This window comes from Amphibalanus amphitrite, unplaced genomic scaffold (assembly GCF_019059575.1).
Source record: "Amphibalanus amphitrite isolate SeventyFive unplaced genomic scaffold, NRLGWU_Aamphi_draft 000392F_arrow, whole genome shotgun sequence".
Lineage (NCBI taxonomy): Eukaryota > Metazoa > Arthropoda > Thecostraca > Balanomorpha > Balanidae > Amphibalanus > Amphibalanus amphitrite.
The window spans coordinates 427044-443691 of NW_024881886.1; the positions used below are offsets into that span (position 1 = coordinate 427044).

Genomic DNA, 16648 nt, shown 5'->3' on the forward strand with positions numbered 1-16648 from the left:
TGCAGTCATTACATATACAGGGTGATCCAAAAAAATTGGAACCCCTAAATTAAAATGTCCTAAAGTCCGAAAGTTTTCACATTATTGACAAATTGCATACACCATTAGAAAGAGCGTTCAATTCTCTATAAAACCAAGCTGATTGAACTTAGCTCTTATTACAAATATTGCCCTAGTTATATGCCTATAAAATTGGTGTCACGAAACTCACTGAAACGGTTTCGAACATCGGTTTGCTGTTCTGACCATGTCGCATGTTGGATGTTCATGAATAAAAATAGCTCATTCACGTGCTATTGTAAGGAATTTGAATTTCAACAGGAGCAAAAAAAAAAAATAGTCATTCGGTGCTCCGTGCCACACGGCCCACTCAGTGGTCGAGTTTCTGGAACAGGCCTGCCCGGCCTTCATCGAGCCAGATGCCTGGCCACCGAAGAGTCCTGACCTCAACCCTTTGGACTTCTTCGTGTGGAGCGAACTGGAGCAAATTATGTATAGAGGTCAGAGGATCAGCACCAAAGAGGAGCTGAAGGAAAGGCTGACGGCCTGCTGGGATCAGTTGTTCCAGAGACTGCTGGCCTGCGCCGTCGGAGCCGTCCCGAAGCGACTGCAGGCCTGCGTGACGGCCAACGGAGCTCGGTTTGAGCACATGCTATGATGAACAGCGGAAGCTAGGACGCGTGTGTCTGTTGTATTGTGTGCTTCTGTGTAAACTTTTATGTAATAAAATTGAAATTGGATGTGGTGTTATTCGCAAAAAACAACAGATGGAGTGCTAACGGACTTCAGTGCATTGTTAACAATTGGCGATTTCGTTTCACTCAGTTTTCTGACGCTCATTCCAAAAGCTAATAGTGTGTCAATGCTTTACAACACACATTAACTAATTTGACGTGATTTTATAGAGGATTTAATGCTCTTTCTAATGGTGTTTGCAATTTGTCAATAAAGTGAATACTTTCGGACTTACAGACATTTTCAGTTAGGGGTTCCAAATTTTTTGGATCACCCTGTATGGTCCTAAAAAAAAGTGAAAAAGATATGTGGACGGTCTTTTTGAAAGTCTTAGCGCTTTAGGTAAGCAGCCATGATTCTACAAATGCCTACAGAACTAATGCCAATGTCACGTCCGTATTTGTAAGTAGCTTCTATTTACCGAGTGAAAAAATCGTCGGACAAAATGTCTCTCTTTGCTCCATCAATATTCCACCGATTTTTACGCTTCCCTGGTTTCATTTGCATTATGGCATGCATATTTTGGCTGGGTGCCTCGGCATGGATGAAGGCTGCATCTTTCATCCATAGCCTCTGTGAGTTACACTGTATATGACACTATGGGAAGAAAGCATAAGAGTGAAGAGAAAACGTACATTTTCTTATCACACTCAATGTTATGTACGACACTATGAACAGCCGGGTATTCTGAATTACGAACTATCCCGTCCAAATAAATGTTTACGCATCACCTTCTATATTGGAGCCCTTCACGTATCTTCAATTGAAAATAATGCATTTGCTTTTCCTAGGTGGACTTTTAACCAACTTTGTCACCGGCTTCAGCATGGATAAGAGCAGCCAATAATATTTGCATTCATAAGTTCATAAACGAACATTCAAAGGCACATACACCTGATCTTTCAGATCAACGTTCACCAAAATAGCCTCCCTGTCAGCTCACATCTCTTGAGGAGCGACCTCGCTCGCCAGTTCCATGCGTCCCTTCACCGGCGCCGCTTCATCAATAAGGCGGCGCGTCGGAAAGTAGTTCACCTCGCCGACTTCTCGCGGCCTGATGCATCGTCTGTCTGTTCCGTATCGTGCAGCGTGTGCACGGCCCGTGCACGCCGGCCGTGCACCGTGCACCGGTCGTGCTCCGTCTCGGCCCAGCCCGCGCGCTGTGATTAATGCCCCCGGGCTAGGGAGCTGTGTCAGCGGCACCATTGTTTCGGAGCTCTCCCGAGGCCCCGGGGGTTCGTGGCGGGGTGGGGAGGGGGAGTAATAGGGGTAAGAGTGCTAGGGCGGGGTGGGGTAGAGGGGGTGGGGCGGCGCAGCTGTAGGACGTGGCACCGACGGCCGACCAAATACTACTGATGACTGATGTACTCAGGATATGACAGCAATTACCGAATGGAAAGGAGTAACAGTAAAAAAGACGGGATCTAGAAGTGACATGAAAAGTCGAAAATAGCCAGGATATGGCGCCGCTGCAAGTGCCAAAGAAGGCCCTGCCGCCAGTGAGGCTGTCAGATGAGCGACATGTTAATGTCAGATGAATATCGGACATGTGCCAAATGACTAGCTAATGAGAGTCCAATGAAGTTAGATGACTGTCCAATACGTAGACGCTTAATCGCTTCCCAAATTGGTCGAACATGTGTCAGCCATTTGGATGGCCGTATGTGTCAGTTGCGATTCCATTTGTTCGATTGGTTGACAGTACCCAACGGAGTAAGACGGGTGTAGGATACAGTACACAAACTGACAGGCATTTGTCAACGGGTGTGGGCAGGGCATCGGACAGTTGTTTGACCGGGTGCTTGACAGACACCGGCAAGGCTTGGGACGTTGCACAGAGGTGCCGTAAAATAAACAAATATATATTTTATATAACACCGATCATGATCCCATACGGTGCAATAGCCCACGGGCTACCACACAACGAAGTACTAAGTGCCGGTGAGGGCTGTTCGATATTCTACAAAGCACCTCTCTCGGCTCACGTTTTGTGTGTACCTCACCCCCCTCTGCCGGCTGCTGGCCTCTCTCTCGCCAGTTCGCCCTCCCATTTCACGACTATCCCCGCCCCCTTGCACGCTTCCGACCACATTCACCGAAATGGAGCGGTTCGCAACAGCTGCTTTCTGCACGCCCGACACTTTATGCTCCGGCCTCCCGAGAAAGCTTTTGTAGTATTATTATTTTTGTTCAATGCTTTCGGGTAAGCTCCCACGGTGGGACTTGAAAATGTGGAATGATTATTAACGCTGAACAGAACAAAGAGCGATTAAAATTAGACTGTATGCAAAAGACAGGTAATGGAAGGGGAATATTTGCAAAGGGCAAAGGCGAATCCGCAATACAACTATGATGCATGACACTCGTCCAGTGTTTACAACAACTGGTATGACTCATTTCTCGACTCTTCTGTGACCTGTTCCGATGCCCGCAGGCGGTGACACGGCGCTGAACGGAGACACGATGGCCAGCGGACAGCGCTCGGAGCCCGACGAGGACCCTCCTCCGGCCGAGGAGGACGAGCCAGAGGAGGAAGAGGACGACGACGAGCACGAGCGAGACGAGGAGCGTCGGCCCGGCGAGTCGGACAGCGACACGGTCGACTGGGGTGCCGGGGGAGGGGACGAGAGCTGGCCGTGGCCCTCTGCCACCATGTCCACCGACCAGAGCCACCAGGCATCGCCGCGAGCTTCCCCCCGAGCCTCCCCGACCCCTCTGCCGCTGTCTTCATCACCGCACGCATCCCCAACGGGCGAAGCCGGCGACCATCCGACGCCCGACACCGGCCGGCGCAACAAGCGCAAGAACTTTCAGCCGCGGGCGATCGTCTACCAGTACGCCGAGGCGGCGGCTGAGGTCAGCGGCGAGACGCGAGACTCTTTTAGCGAGACCGACGAGCAGGCGCTCGACCTGACCGAGTCGCGCGCGCCACCGCGGCCCAGCGCCTCCGAGCCGGCGCCCATGGACCTGACGGTGCGCACGCCGACGCAGATCAACAGCGCTCTGCCGGGCCGGCCTCCGGCGGCGGTGGATCCCTCCGAGATGAAACGCTACGCGGAGAACACCATGCGCGAGCTCCTCGGCATCTACGGTTTTCCGTCCGACCCCAGCGAGGCGCATCAGAGCCCTGCAGGTGAGTTACCTGTCACTGGAGGATACATGGGGTGAAGGCTTTCTTTGTTGTATCGTCATCATCACTATTTCATTTCACTTACCTACCCTCGGTAATCTCAATCGCTGTCCCGGTTGTGCCCTGTATTGTTCGAGAACTCAATCAGTTGTTCACCTTCTCTTATGTCAATCGTGCCGCTGTTCTCATTTCGTCTCCAATAATTGCTCAGCCCATTCGCGTGTGATTGAATCCCGCTCGCAATCACATCGCAACCCAGCTCCATCAGACGAACTGGTTGCGTGCATTCGTCAAACCACCCTCTCTCAGCTCTCCGCGGCACTGGACGTCGCTCCAGTTCCATGCGCCGAGCGGCAGAGAGCACAAAAAGCGCCCGTGCTTCGTTTTGGCGTCGGCGGCGCGCGCCGGTGCTGGCCACGGCTCAGGTCAATTGGCCCGGCCCGGGACGGTCATTACGGAACGTCACGAGCCAGGCGGACCAATTCGACGCGCGCCGGCCGCCGACCCGCCGACGCACGCGGCGCGCCGCCCGATTGATTTCGATTCGCAGAAAAAGTTACACTTGTGCTCGTCGGCCCCGTGTGTGTCAGAAAGCAAGCACATGTCCCGAGTTCCCGATCCAAGGTAATTGAGATAATTAACTTAATAAGGACCTGCGCGTTTGCGTCAAGCTAATAGCCGTTTGGGGCGTGCTTTTCTTGTCGACTAAATTATGGCGGGTGGTGTACCGATTTTTTTGACGGGTCGATCGGGCCATCCATTGTTCGGAGATCGTCGTGAGCACACAGCGGTCGGTGACGATCTGTTGACTTTGGACAACAGGGCGTGCCGTCCGGGGCCGGAACCGGGCTCTGTTTTTCTCCGGTTTCCTCTCGAGGCTCTGTATTGTTTCGTCACCTCACCTCAAGAGCCCGCTCGCTCCGTGACCCCGCCGCCTCCGTGGGAGCTCTCGAGCACCCGTTGCAAAAGAAGCGGCGGAAAAACTCTCCGATGATCCACTTGGGCCCCGCACTGAATGCGAAATCATGGCGTCCATGTTGGTTAGGGCGATTTCCCATCGGGTGCCCATATCAGATCACCTCGAGTCATTGCAGGCTTTTCACATGCTAATGCCGCCGCCGCGGACGGCGACGATCTCCGCCTCTCATATGGCGCGCCATATAAGGGGTGCGCCGTTACCGGCAAACATGTGCAATTTGCAGGCCGTTCGGCCGGCCGGGAACGAGGTGGCGGCGGCGCGCCGGCCGCGGCCCCGTGACCCCACGCTGACCCGGACCGCCGGCGGGCAGGACGGTGACACCGACCGACCCAGACGCGCCATTAGAGTATGCAAATCGGCGCGGGCCGCTCGTGCACCGGTACTGATTTGGGTGGTGCGCATGGCGTGGCCAGAGCTGCACGCGGACCACGCAGTAATCGTCGATAATTGCGGAAAGCGTGTAAGGCTGTAACCTCCGGCATATTCACAGTTTGTTCGGCGGTGTGGATGGTGTTGATCCGTTTGACCTCTCATTCAGAAAGCTAACAGACATACTTTCTGTACACGAAATGAGTCATTTACCGATTGTGTCTTCTGCACGAGAGGGAATGATGTGTGTGGTTCATGGGTTGCGGAACGCGAGTGGATGGGAGAGGACGACGACCTCACGGCCCTTGTGCAAGCTCGATGTGGTTTATTGCGTCGGCGAGGTCAGATAGATTGCCGAGATGTACCCACTACACCTTTGTCGACAGCGTTGCGACGACTTTATCCTTAGAAGACGGAAGACTTATTCCGAAAGTTTTAATGCTGCGAGATCCTTTACCGTAGCGACCCTCCAGCAAATGCACGACAGTACCTACTTAAACTGCATTATTTGCTATATGTCAACAAGCTTGCTCAAATCATTTCATGTAACCTAGTTCCAGATATCATTGCAGGTCGGGTTGCTTTTGTTGTCCAAAAGTAGTTCAAGGCGACTCGGTTCAGCGTCAGACAAGTTCCTCGCCACATTGGCTGTCCGGTCTGGTGCCGTTTCTCGCTTGCCGCTGCGGTATTCTCACCACAGCTCTGAGTAGGCGCCTCATGATGTGCTCAACAATCTCCGGAGAAGAAGCGGTCCGGCGCACCGTAAATCGGCCCCAACTGGAGCATGTAACGCTCGTGACCCCGACCGGTCAGTCGATTGCATGCGCTCTGCTCTCGTCGCTAAAAACCGAGCTCATTAGCAGAGTGATCTGCGCTGCTCGGAACGGACAGAGAAACAAAGGATGAGAAATTCTCGGACAGCGCGCCAGTGGGTCACTCGTGACCGCAGAGAGTCGCGCTTGTCTGCGTGAATGCGGCGCTTGTTCTGATGGATGTTCATGACTCTGCGATGGGCACATCCAGCTGAGATGTTCGCTATCAAGAAACACCAATGCACACTCGGTAAATCGTGAATGTAAGTGGCGAAACGGACATTGCATAAATTTGAACATCTTTATTAGGCTTGGATAAATGTAGCTAAATAACTAGTGCATCCAAGCGGAACATCCATTCCGTTTCTCTTCACCGTTGTAGTCAGACCCGAGCCTCTCATGTTTCACTTAGGTTTATGACACCGTTTGCGTCTCATTAAGCGATTCAGGCGTTCATAGATCGCGCTTCATTCGAATTATATCTTGTGTGCACCCGATGCCCTTACTGGCACACCGGGTGAGAGATTAAAACTGGCCCCCACGAGGTCGGCGCCTGTCTGGACAGACACCTTACGCACCGATTTTGGCAAACCCGGTCCGCGCGTCCCTTCCCGGCGTCCCCAAGCGGGGTCAGTGCCTCCTTCCACCACCGCAACCCTCCTCACCGTCCCGCGGCGCTCCACACATCGGGGAGACGCCGCGTTGGCAAGTTTTGCTGCATTTATACACTCCCCAGACTGTTTTATGGCCGTTTTTCTGCTGTTCGCGACTTAATATGCATGAAATGACCCCAAGTTTGATATCACTCTCGGACTCGTTTATCGGGCACCCCGTCTGGCCGGCAGACCTCCTGGCGTGAAAAGTGAACCTCGAATCCCCGCCCAATGGCGAGCCATGAGGTGAGGGTCGTTCGCGGCCACACACGCTGACCCGTTCAATATTTACCCGGTGACTTGCCGATCCGACTACGGTTACCCCTTCTGGGCCACACCCTCCCACCCGTATGCCTGCTGTCCCCGCCGCGTGTAGCCGAAGGCGTCTGGTGTCCTACAATCGAGGTAATACTAGCCTTTATCTGCGATTGGATTCAAGGCAATTCTTCTCTTCCCGACATTTCGGTGGGGGCGTTTTTGCGGCCGTTTTTGCCACCGTCTCGCCAGGTTCGGCTTTTTGCGCGGGTGTCGTTGATCTTGTCGGTATTTCCAAACTATTGAATACGGCCGAGACGCCGCGACGAAAAACAAAATTGAACCCGGCCGACCCTACCTGTTGATCTCGCGGCATCTCGGGCGGCAACAGGTCCCTAAGAAAGAGCCGCGGAGGATACGGACAGGAGAAAGAGCGGAGGATGAGCGACGAGTCCAACGTCAGACTAATGACCATAAATAATGAATGCGCTCGACGTTGCAACGAGTATCGCCGAATCGACGCCCCGCCGAGCCACCGACGATTTTTAAGATAGCTGTGTAAATCTCAGCCGGCGCTCGGAGCACGATAAATTTGCGCCCGTAATCCGTGCGCGCCAGTTTTGGCTAGGCGCGGCGTTCGCGGCGAGTTATTCGGGCCGTCCCGGCCGCCTGCCGAGAGCGGAGCCGGAGCGGCGTCCGAGCGGCCTCTCACAGCATGAAGTCGTCTCGAGAGCCGGCCAGACCGCCTCGGGGACTGCAGGATCGCGCCGGATTGCAGTGGTTATACAGATCGGCCCCGTCCCGCGACTTCGTGGCCGATCATCCGCGATGACCGCAGCATGACACGCAGATGTGCTGCCCCCGTGCAGCGCCGTCCTCCGCGAGGCGCCGCGCCCGCGCCTGCACGTTCGACAGGTCCATTACGGACTTTTCTCACCATCTGGCAACATTCTTCTGCGGTTTATTGCCCCTATGAAGACAAAACATTCGAGGTATTTGCAGAATAGTTACGGCTCGGAGAACAAAGCTCTGCAGCGCCCCGCGAGGCGTTGCCGGCCATTTGGTAATGGTTATGGCGACGCGGCGCGATTCCAGAATTAGGCGTGGGCCCTCTGGGCCGAGAGGGCCGGAGAGAGGGAGCCACCTGCCGCTGCGGGCCGTGCACCCAGTTGGTGCAATATCCGTGCAACAAACCGCAACAAAGCCGTAACCGGCGGAGGCTCGAGCTCGGCGCGAAATCCGGGACATCCATTCGGCTTTTGCGGTGAGCAGCGGTGTGACAAGAGGGCGGCAAAATGGAGGAGGATTTCGCCCGGTAGGTGTCCGGACTGGCTCTGATTCAGGGTAAATCCCACAGTCAGGCCCTCGCCCCATCTCGCGCTGCGCTCTGCACGCTGCACGGCCGCCCTCTCGGGGGTCGTGCCACATCAGCAGGGCCACGTCAGCCGCCGATTGGGAGCGGCCCACCGCCTCATCTGAACTGCTCACCAGAATGTCCTGACCAGGCTGCGCGACAGGCCGACGCCATTTTGGAGTGCACCGATGGTCTGCCGGCGATGACATCAGGAAAGAGATAACCTCTGGCCAATCGGCACCAGCACGGCGCTGCAAAAGACCAGACGCCGAGCGCCATTCCAGGCGTCGATCTCCAGAGACAATGAGCTCAGGACAGCGCCGAGCTAATGTAAATACTCGCTCTCAGTCCGGGTCCTGTGTCTTCTCACACCGCGGATCTTGTGAGTCACCTCTCAATTCGGATTCTTCAGTGAGCCTCGCCCTTTCTCACCCTCCAGCGCGCCCGGCGGCGACCTCAAGATCGACGTGCTGTTGCACACTCGACCGGCGTTTTCTTGAAGCGCCTGGGGCCGACCCAGTGAGTGACATTTGGGACGGGCCACACGAGACGAGCATCGCCGCCGTCCAGATCACATAATGGCCCTTAATGGCGGTGCACGCCGCACCAGTTCCGCAAGTCACCGGCAGACGAATTGCCCGCGTTCGGGTCGCTCACAGACCGTCTTTGTCCGCCAGAGAAGGCCGGCGTCGGATCAGAGACGGCTCGCGCGGCCCCAGAGGGAGGGAGGATTATCCCCGTATGGACGGCCGGTCGCCGATCTGTTGTGCGCTCGCGCGGCGGCGGGTCCACACAGAGCTGACGTCTGAACGAGTTACCGGCGCGCGACGACATTACACAGATGGTGTCGCGATTACACGCGCACGTGCGTCGACTGCGTGCGTCGCTGCGTCCAGCGCGGCGTCCGAGAATGCATCTTGCTCAGGTCAAGGGTGCCAGGCTGATAACGACTCGGAATCGGCAATGCCAGCTGTACGATCTCGCGAGAATTGACTGTCGGGGGAGCATGCTGAGGTGAGCTTACGAGTACAAGCATGCATGTGCAGTGTGCACGAGTGAAAAATGTAGCCTGATAATGAATGACAATTTGGAGCTGCAAGGGTAGTGTGAATCTACGATGTTTGGACATTGCTTATCAGTTTCGGCAGCCCGCTTCTGCTGACATTTTATCAACGTGTTGAGAGTCGCGGACCAGGATCCAGCCCAGATGCATCATACGAGCTCGCATCATGTAAACATTCATGCCATGTAAAGCAACTGTGCTGGTGGTTTCATCGAGAGTTTATGGCCACGTCAGTATTACTGATTTTCAGCAAAAATCACCGTGACCCGCTTTGCATTGCATCTTTTCCAACTTCGTATGTTGAGATACAGGTTCGTGCTCCGGGTTTATGATACTATCCACAGCGGCACCGAGGCCACATCTCATTGTAGATATCCACCATCGTCCTGAGGACGTGCCATCTGTTCCCGATCGGAGTCCCTCGCTCAGTCGCGTCTGCCGAATAGCTGGACGTCACAAACCGTCTGTTTACCTGTCCAATTGGGCGCCGTTTTTCTCGGGACACGCGCCGCGGGCCATCGTCGAGTGGCAGCTCCGCTCGTCCCTTTGTCCGTCCGCCTCACAGTCTCCGCAGTTTACCCAAATTGGCAGTCCGACTAACGAGGGCAGAGTGTATCGACCGCACGGAGTGCCCAGACTGCCGCAGTCGTTTATTTCGTACAAATTACCAGAAAGAAAAATTGGATTCCGCGGTGAAGGCTAATTTCAGATTTGCTGAAGGCCGAGCGTCGTCATCAGGGTCGCCGATCAGGAGGGTCAGATCGACCTAATGGTGTCCTGGTCGCCCTGAGAAGCGACGAGTTCATGTTTTTTCCTCGCGCGCTGCGAGCGCGTCAGTTCTCTACACGGCACCTTTTTGTGCGATGATAAATCTGGTCCGAAGTGGTCTCCTTTCGTTTTTGTCACCACGCCGATCAAGGGTCCGTTCGCAGCTCGAGCCGCCAGCTTTGTGCGTCCGTCGTCGGTCGACAGCGCGCCACTTTGTGTGGCTGTGTCGCCGCGATCGTCGATTGTGCGCAGAGTTCGCCGGCGAGCGTCGAGAACAGCCGACGGTCGGGTGCGCGCAAGGTGTTTGACGGATCGCCGTGTGACTGGCACTTTTCGCCGGTGATGAGGGAAAGGAGCGTGGGCTCGGGTGTGTCGATGCGGTGGAGGATAAACCAGGCCCTCGAGAGATGACGAATGAACGTTTTCTCAGGAAGAGCCGGGCAAATGTTTGCTCTCTAGCAAGAATAACACTGCATGAAATCCAGTAGACACGGTGGTTGCATTAACTCACGTCGTCTGCTTCGGTTTGTTTATTCTGCAAAACGTATGCGTTACTAAATCACCGTTTTCCACAAAACAGGAAAAATTCACAATGAATCTTCGTCACGGTAGACGACTATGGGAATTAATGAGTCATTAAGTGGACACCTCTGATGTTAGGGAAACAGACCGTTTCACGAAAAGCCCATAAAGCTAACGTCAACTGCCTACACCTGGTGTTCAGCCTATCGAGCTTTGATGAGGAAAACAGACGACTCAATCGGCCGTCTCACTGCGTTTGTTTAACCCCTTCAACATCGCACATCAGCGCTGAAAATTATGACGTTTACGGCCCATAGCGGCCAAATTTATTCCGCCTCCACACAACGTCTGTTCCCATCAGAGCTCGCTAAGCAAACTAATGAATCGTCTCGCGCCCGGTACGGTGGCGACACCTATCCCGACGGCATGCAGCTGCCTGGACCCGGGGGGGGGGGGGGGACGGGAAGGGATGGACAGCGCGAGAATTGTGTCGGGACAGTCACATACCAATATGGCTGACCGTCACCCCCATGAAACCCGCTGCCCGAACCGCGAGCTCTCCGACAAATAAATCGACCCCACACCGACATTTACCACCGATCTGGACTTAATCTGGCGCATAGACCAGGAGGGGTCGCCTCTCCTAAATAGCGCTACAGTCCGGTTTTACATGTTTTCTTGACAATCAGCGTGCACGATCGCCGCATTAGTATGCACAGGTGGGTTCGAGCATAAATTCCGCCGCGGCCGCCTCGCGGGACCCGGCATTTCACCTGCAACCAGATATTTTACGCGGCGGTGGCAGCACTAATCCCAGACCTGAATGCCTCGCCACGCCGGCACGGCCACCACCACCGGCGGCAGCAGAGTGGTGTTGCAAAAGTGTCACCGACCGGCGGCCCACCCCTCTGCCTGCGCTGCTAGAAGTCGAGCTGAATGCTGCCGGTGTCTGGAGACATTCGGGACGGAATGCTGCTGGTGTCTCTTCTGGTTGGAGGGACAGACTGGACACTTGGCCGTCCTAGCGAGGGCGTCGTCTCGTAGGACAGGAGGATATTCAGATTGACACCCTGAGTGACGGCACTCTAAAGGTGTGGGGAATGGCATAGAAGGTGAAGTCAGGGCAGGCAGCAGCTGAGTTGAGAAGGGTGAATGACCACTGAGGTACGCCATCCCTATCAATCCGCTAGCTGCACTCGGGTAGAGCGGAGATGATAACGCCTAGCACCAATCCTGGGAAGCTGGCACTTGAACGGCGCAACGGCAGTCGCTCGTTGGCCCGTTCCAAGTGACTGCACCCACTCGTAGACGACCCGCCGCGCGATCACACGATTGTTGTTCATTCAATTTATTTCTGACGGCCGATCGCGCGGCACAGAGACGCATTGCAGCCTCCGTCGATGCCGCTGGGGTGTCTGAGAGGGCAGCTGCCCGCCGTCAGGCCCGCGGAGAAAGCTGTGGATGAGGAAGTCGCTCATGTCGGGCCGGCGATCCGGCAGTTTAGCAATTGATCAGATTACCGCGGCAGCTGGAGAGCCGAACGGGAACTGGTAATCACCACGGTGGTGCGCCCGTGGTTCGGTCACGTTCTTTCACAGAACAACACTCTGCTATTTAGTGCCTCAAACTTCTGGGAAGAATAAAAAGCGGACGGCCGTGTGGAGACCGGCAGGCCGGCATGCATTGTCAATCTATGCATATGCAGCCGATGTGACTCAGTGCTCCGATACCGGCTGACCTGATGATGCCGGGAATTCCTCCGATTTCCTCGGCTGACTCAAACCTCCAAACATGCGACTCACTCCTTACTCACCGGCTCGTTTCCCGTTTCTTCCCAGCCTCAGTTATTTCCGAACGGAGCGCCCGCGGCGCCCGCAATTAACCCTGACGAGGTATTTCCTAAACGCTCCCAAACGGTGCATGAATCTGACCTCTCTCTCGGCACCGCAACAGAACAGCCTATTGCACAGTCTGACTGCGAACAAAGACGAACATCGTAAAAGCTCCGCTCGGCTGCCGCGCCGCTGTCGGAGGCTGGGCCGTAAAATGGTGCGAACGACGTCCCAAGGGCGCCGTGCTGGGTACCGCTTCCGACCCACCCGCCCCGCCTGCCCCTGCCGATCTGGCCGACCCGGAATGGGAGCGCATCTCGGCGCAGGAAGCGACCGGATTAGGGCTTGTTGCCGCACTTGTGCCGCCAGCGTCGAAAACCGTCCATTTGGACCCATTACGTCCGCTCGTAGAGCCGGAGACCCAAGTTTCCTGCCATTACAACGCGGGCGGGCGGCTGCGACCGGCGATGTCAGTCGTGTTCCGTCCGTGTTTGGCTCTGTGTCAGGTCATGACCCCACCTCTGAGACCCGAGGGTCGACCCGGGAGCCACCGTGTCAGCGAGCGGCGTGCCTTGTCACTTGCTCACCGAAATTTCGCCCGAGGCACCGCGCTGATTCCCAGCGATGCGCCTGACTCGCACGAGTTTCGCAGCTGACTCACACGCGCTTTCCCACATTTGGCGAATTCCGCGCCCCTGTTGACCCTTTGCAGCGCGGCGCGCCAGCGCACGCCCCAGTGCGTCACCCCTGCCGCCTCCCACCATTACCATTCTTTTGATACACTTTTCATCAGGCGTTCGCTCGCAAAAAGCATCGCTCGGGGATCGCCAATTGCGGCACGTCGCGGCGCGCCACTGACCTGCGACCCGCCCGGCCAAAATTAAAGCCAACCCGGGAAAGGAGCCGCCGAAACGCTACTTTAATTGGCCGCCGCCGGGGTCACGTGACTAGGCATTCCCACGGCCCCTAGCCACCGCTACACTTTATAGAGCTGTAAGTTAACGATAATTGCCCTGGTCAGTGCACCGGCGCTGCATTCGCTCGGGTCGCGTTTCGGCCCACCAGTTACGGCTGCGCTCGGTCGCAGCGCCACCGTGTAGCGCCGTCACGACCTGTGACGTCACAGGTCCAGTGCCGGGCGGCGAGTCTATGTAGAGTTGCTCTCGGGAAGTCGGCCTGCCGGTTAGCTGGGCGGCGTAACGACGGCCGTGATGGCAGTGATAATGTTGATGGGCCCGGCCCAGTGATAGCCGCTGGCTCTCCACCGCGGCGAGAGAGTCGTGAGCGGCCAGGAGAGAGGGGTGGCCCCGACCGGAAGAGAGGAGGGAGGGGAGGACGTCCCAGGCAGGGGAGGAGGTTCCTGAGGACGGGATGGAGGTGGGAGTGTCCGGACGATCCAGATAGCCATCCACTCCAGTCGCCGTCCGCGGCTCATTTCAGAGACAATGAGCTCGTTTTTCCATCCCGCTCACCTTCATTATCCTCCGGGTGGCAAGAGAGACAAAAGCGGCGCGGCGCGCCATTTTCCCTCGATCAATTTTTAATACTCACGGCCGTGAGAGCGGAGGGCAGGCCCTGATGACTCCTCGAGACCTCTAATTGTCGCTTTTCACGATTTTCTCTGGATCCAGAAGTCGGGAGAAATTAAAGTCAGCCGCGCGCGGGTCGGAGGTCGCGCCGCCGGCGGCGCCGTGGGAGCCGCGCCATTTAAATGTCACAGGAGTCGCGCGCGTGGGAACGTCGCCGCCCGTTCTGGCGGCGCGCCGCCGCCGGGGTCGGCCGGCGGTCACGGCGGCGCCGGCCAACAAAACGACCTGCGAAAACACGACGCCAAGCCGGCCGGCCGGCCATCGACGACCGCCAATAAACGACCGATTCGTAATTGCAATTTTCGGCTAATAACAGGCGAATCCTGTGAGATTACACGCTAAGGTGATTTAGAGCCGGCGAGGCGGCGCATTTCCTCCAGTTCTCATGACTCGACCCGGCAGAGCGCCTCGGATGCAAATTTTTTTTGTGCACATTCCTGCGCCGAGGAGCCGGGGTCATGCAGCAGGTTATTAGCGAGGAGGCCGGGGCGCAGGATCACGTCCGGCCGGACCGCATGCACGATCGGGTCTCCCGGCCGCGCTGGAAACGACCCGCCTCCTCCGCCGCCTCGGGGCGCCCCGATGGCGATCGGGCATCCGACCTAGTCCGTGTTACCGTCTCATTCTTGGGTCGAACGGCGTCATTTGGCGGGCAGTTCCAGCATCCGGCTGACGGCAGAGCAGCGTTTCTGGACCGGACGAGCCGGACCGCTCCGGACCAACTTTGCATACAGCGATGCCTGTGTCTGGAGGTCGAGCGAATCTGTTGCCGGATCAGAGCCAGAAACAGCGTGTCGCCGCTCGTTTGCACCGGTTTTGCACGCGGCGCGCGTACCGTTAGCCTTATAACATACAGGCCAGAGCGGCATTTTCTCGCAGGCCGTGTCGATTTATGATGCCACTTCGTTCTGATTCGCGCTTATCTCCGGGGCGTCAGGAACTAGCGGTGCTCTGGCGCCAGCCGCCGCAATCCTGCATAAGCAGCCGGTAAATAATGACGACGCCTAATAAGCATAGGCCGATAATTTGCGGTCATTCTCTCCGTCTGGGGACGCCCGGCGGACTGTCACACTCGACTGCCGGCGGCAGGGCCTCATCAGGCGACACCATTACCGTGTCATCACGTGGCGTGTCGTCGGCCCCGTGTCATGGCGGGTCATGACCCGGCCTGAGGGTCCCCGGGCGATACTTCCAGAATCTACAACGAGCACAGCCGTGGAAGTGGCGAGTTTTAGCATCCGAGGGAATACAGCCAGGTGGCAAAAACGCTCAGGGTGGCAGGTTTCCTCATTTGGCGCTCCAACTTCGTTAACGATCCGTGTCCGCAGTCATCAGCCCCCTCAATCATCACACTATCGGCGATTTCCTTTTCCTGTGTCTATCGCTCACGCTCCCTCTCCTACGCCCGATCTATCGTCTCTCCCTCTGGCCCCGAGCGAGGCCCGGCGGCGGCGTGGGAGCCACCGACCGGAGAATGTGGTAAAAACGACACAATTCGGCAAAAACTGGTCCGTGCGCCGGCCCGATCGCGGCGCGGTCGAGGGCAGCTCAGACGCGCCCTACGACCGGTATCGGTGGTCATGGCGCTGAGAAATCGACAGCGAACTCTTCGGCATGTCACATAGTCAATAGACGGAACGCCAACTATGTCACGTTGCATGAGCGGAAGTCAACCGGCCGAGCAAGGGCTATGATGTTCATACAGCGATGTCCCATTGTGGGAAAATGCTTCGGAGCATATATAGCTAGTATAATGTCATACGGATCACCACGATGACTGACGTGGTCATATCGTCTGTTTCAGGGAAGCTCTTCGAGCATCTGACCGGTCGTCTGCCGCCGGCTGCTGCCCCGGCTCCGAGCGGGGGTGGCCGAACATCGCCCCAGCAGCCGCCCCACCAGCCGCCGACGCCTCCTCACACACCGAGGGCGGCGTCACCGGGTCAGGCAGCGGCACTGGAGCAGGAGAGGCGACGACTTCTCGCACGGACTGCCATGGGCGGCAACGGGGTCAGTAGCCGGGGGGACGGGGTTAAAGTCGGGTGGGACTGTTTAGTGTTTGGGTAGCCGGGGACAGCGTTGGTCGCTTAGTTGCAGAGGGCTAAAAGAAACTGAAACTAAGTTTAAGAGCAGTTGGATAGCAAAGAAGTAGTTTAGGAGACTGGTCAGAAGTTGGACCGCAAAATCATGAACGGAAGATGCGGGCAAAAGCGATAGTTCAAAAACAGCTCCCGTGTTTTGTTACGCAACTCAACGTTGCCATTAATATATTCCTGCCCGGGGCCGGGATGATTCAATAAATGTCACCGAGGTTTTTTAGCGAAAACTCCGAGGGCCGTTAGGCCCGAGGTGCTTTTCGCTAAAAAAGCGAGGTGACATTTATTGAATTCCTGGCCTGAGGGCTGGAAGGTGTTTCCCATACCTGCCAAAAAGCTCACAACTATAATTGATAGTGACGTCAGCAGCCGTGTGGTTCAACGCGTTTAACCACACCCCTTGAACCACACGGCTGGCAATATTAAAGCACTGCATTAAACTTTGAAAAGTGTGGTACAGTGCACGTGCCATTAAAATGCCTGGATGTCTC

At 56.3% G+C, this 16648-nt stretch overlaps 1 protein-coding gene across 4 annotated transcripts in view; it reads left to right on the plus strand.

The window, feature by feature from the left end:
• The window catches only part of LOC122390351 (zinc finger protein castor homolog 1-like), a 68627-nt gene that overhangs the window by 29978 nt on the left and 22001 nt on the right, over nt 1-16648 (plus strand). For all 4 annotated transcript variants that reach the window (XM_043383226.1, XM_043383227.1, XM_043383228.1 and 1 more), the window contains exons 3-4: nt 3170-3868; nt 15866-16071. In XM_043383226.1, the coding sequence (XP_043239161.1) occupies nt 3170-3868; nt 15866-16071 (905 nt within the window). The remainder of the gene's footprint in view (nt 1-3169; nt 3869-15865; nt 16072-16648) is intronic.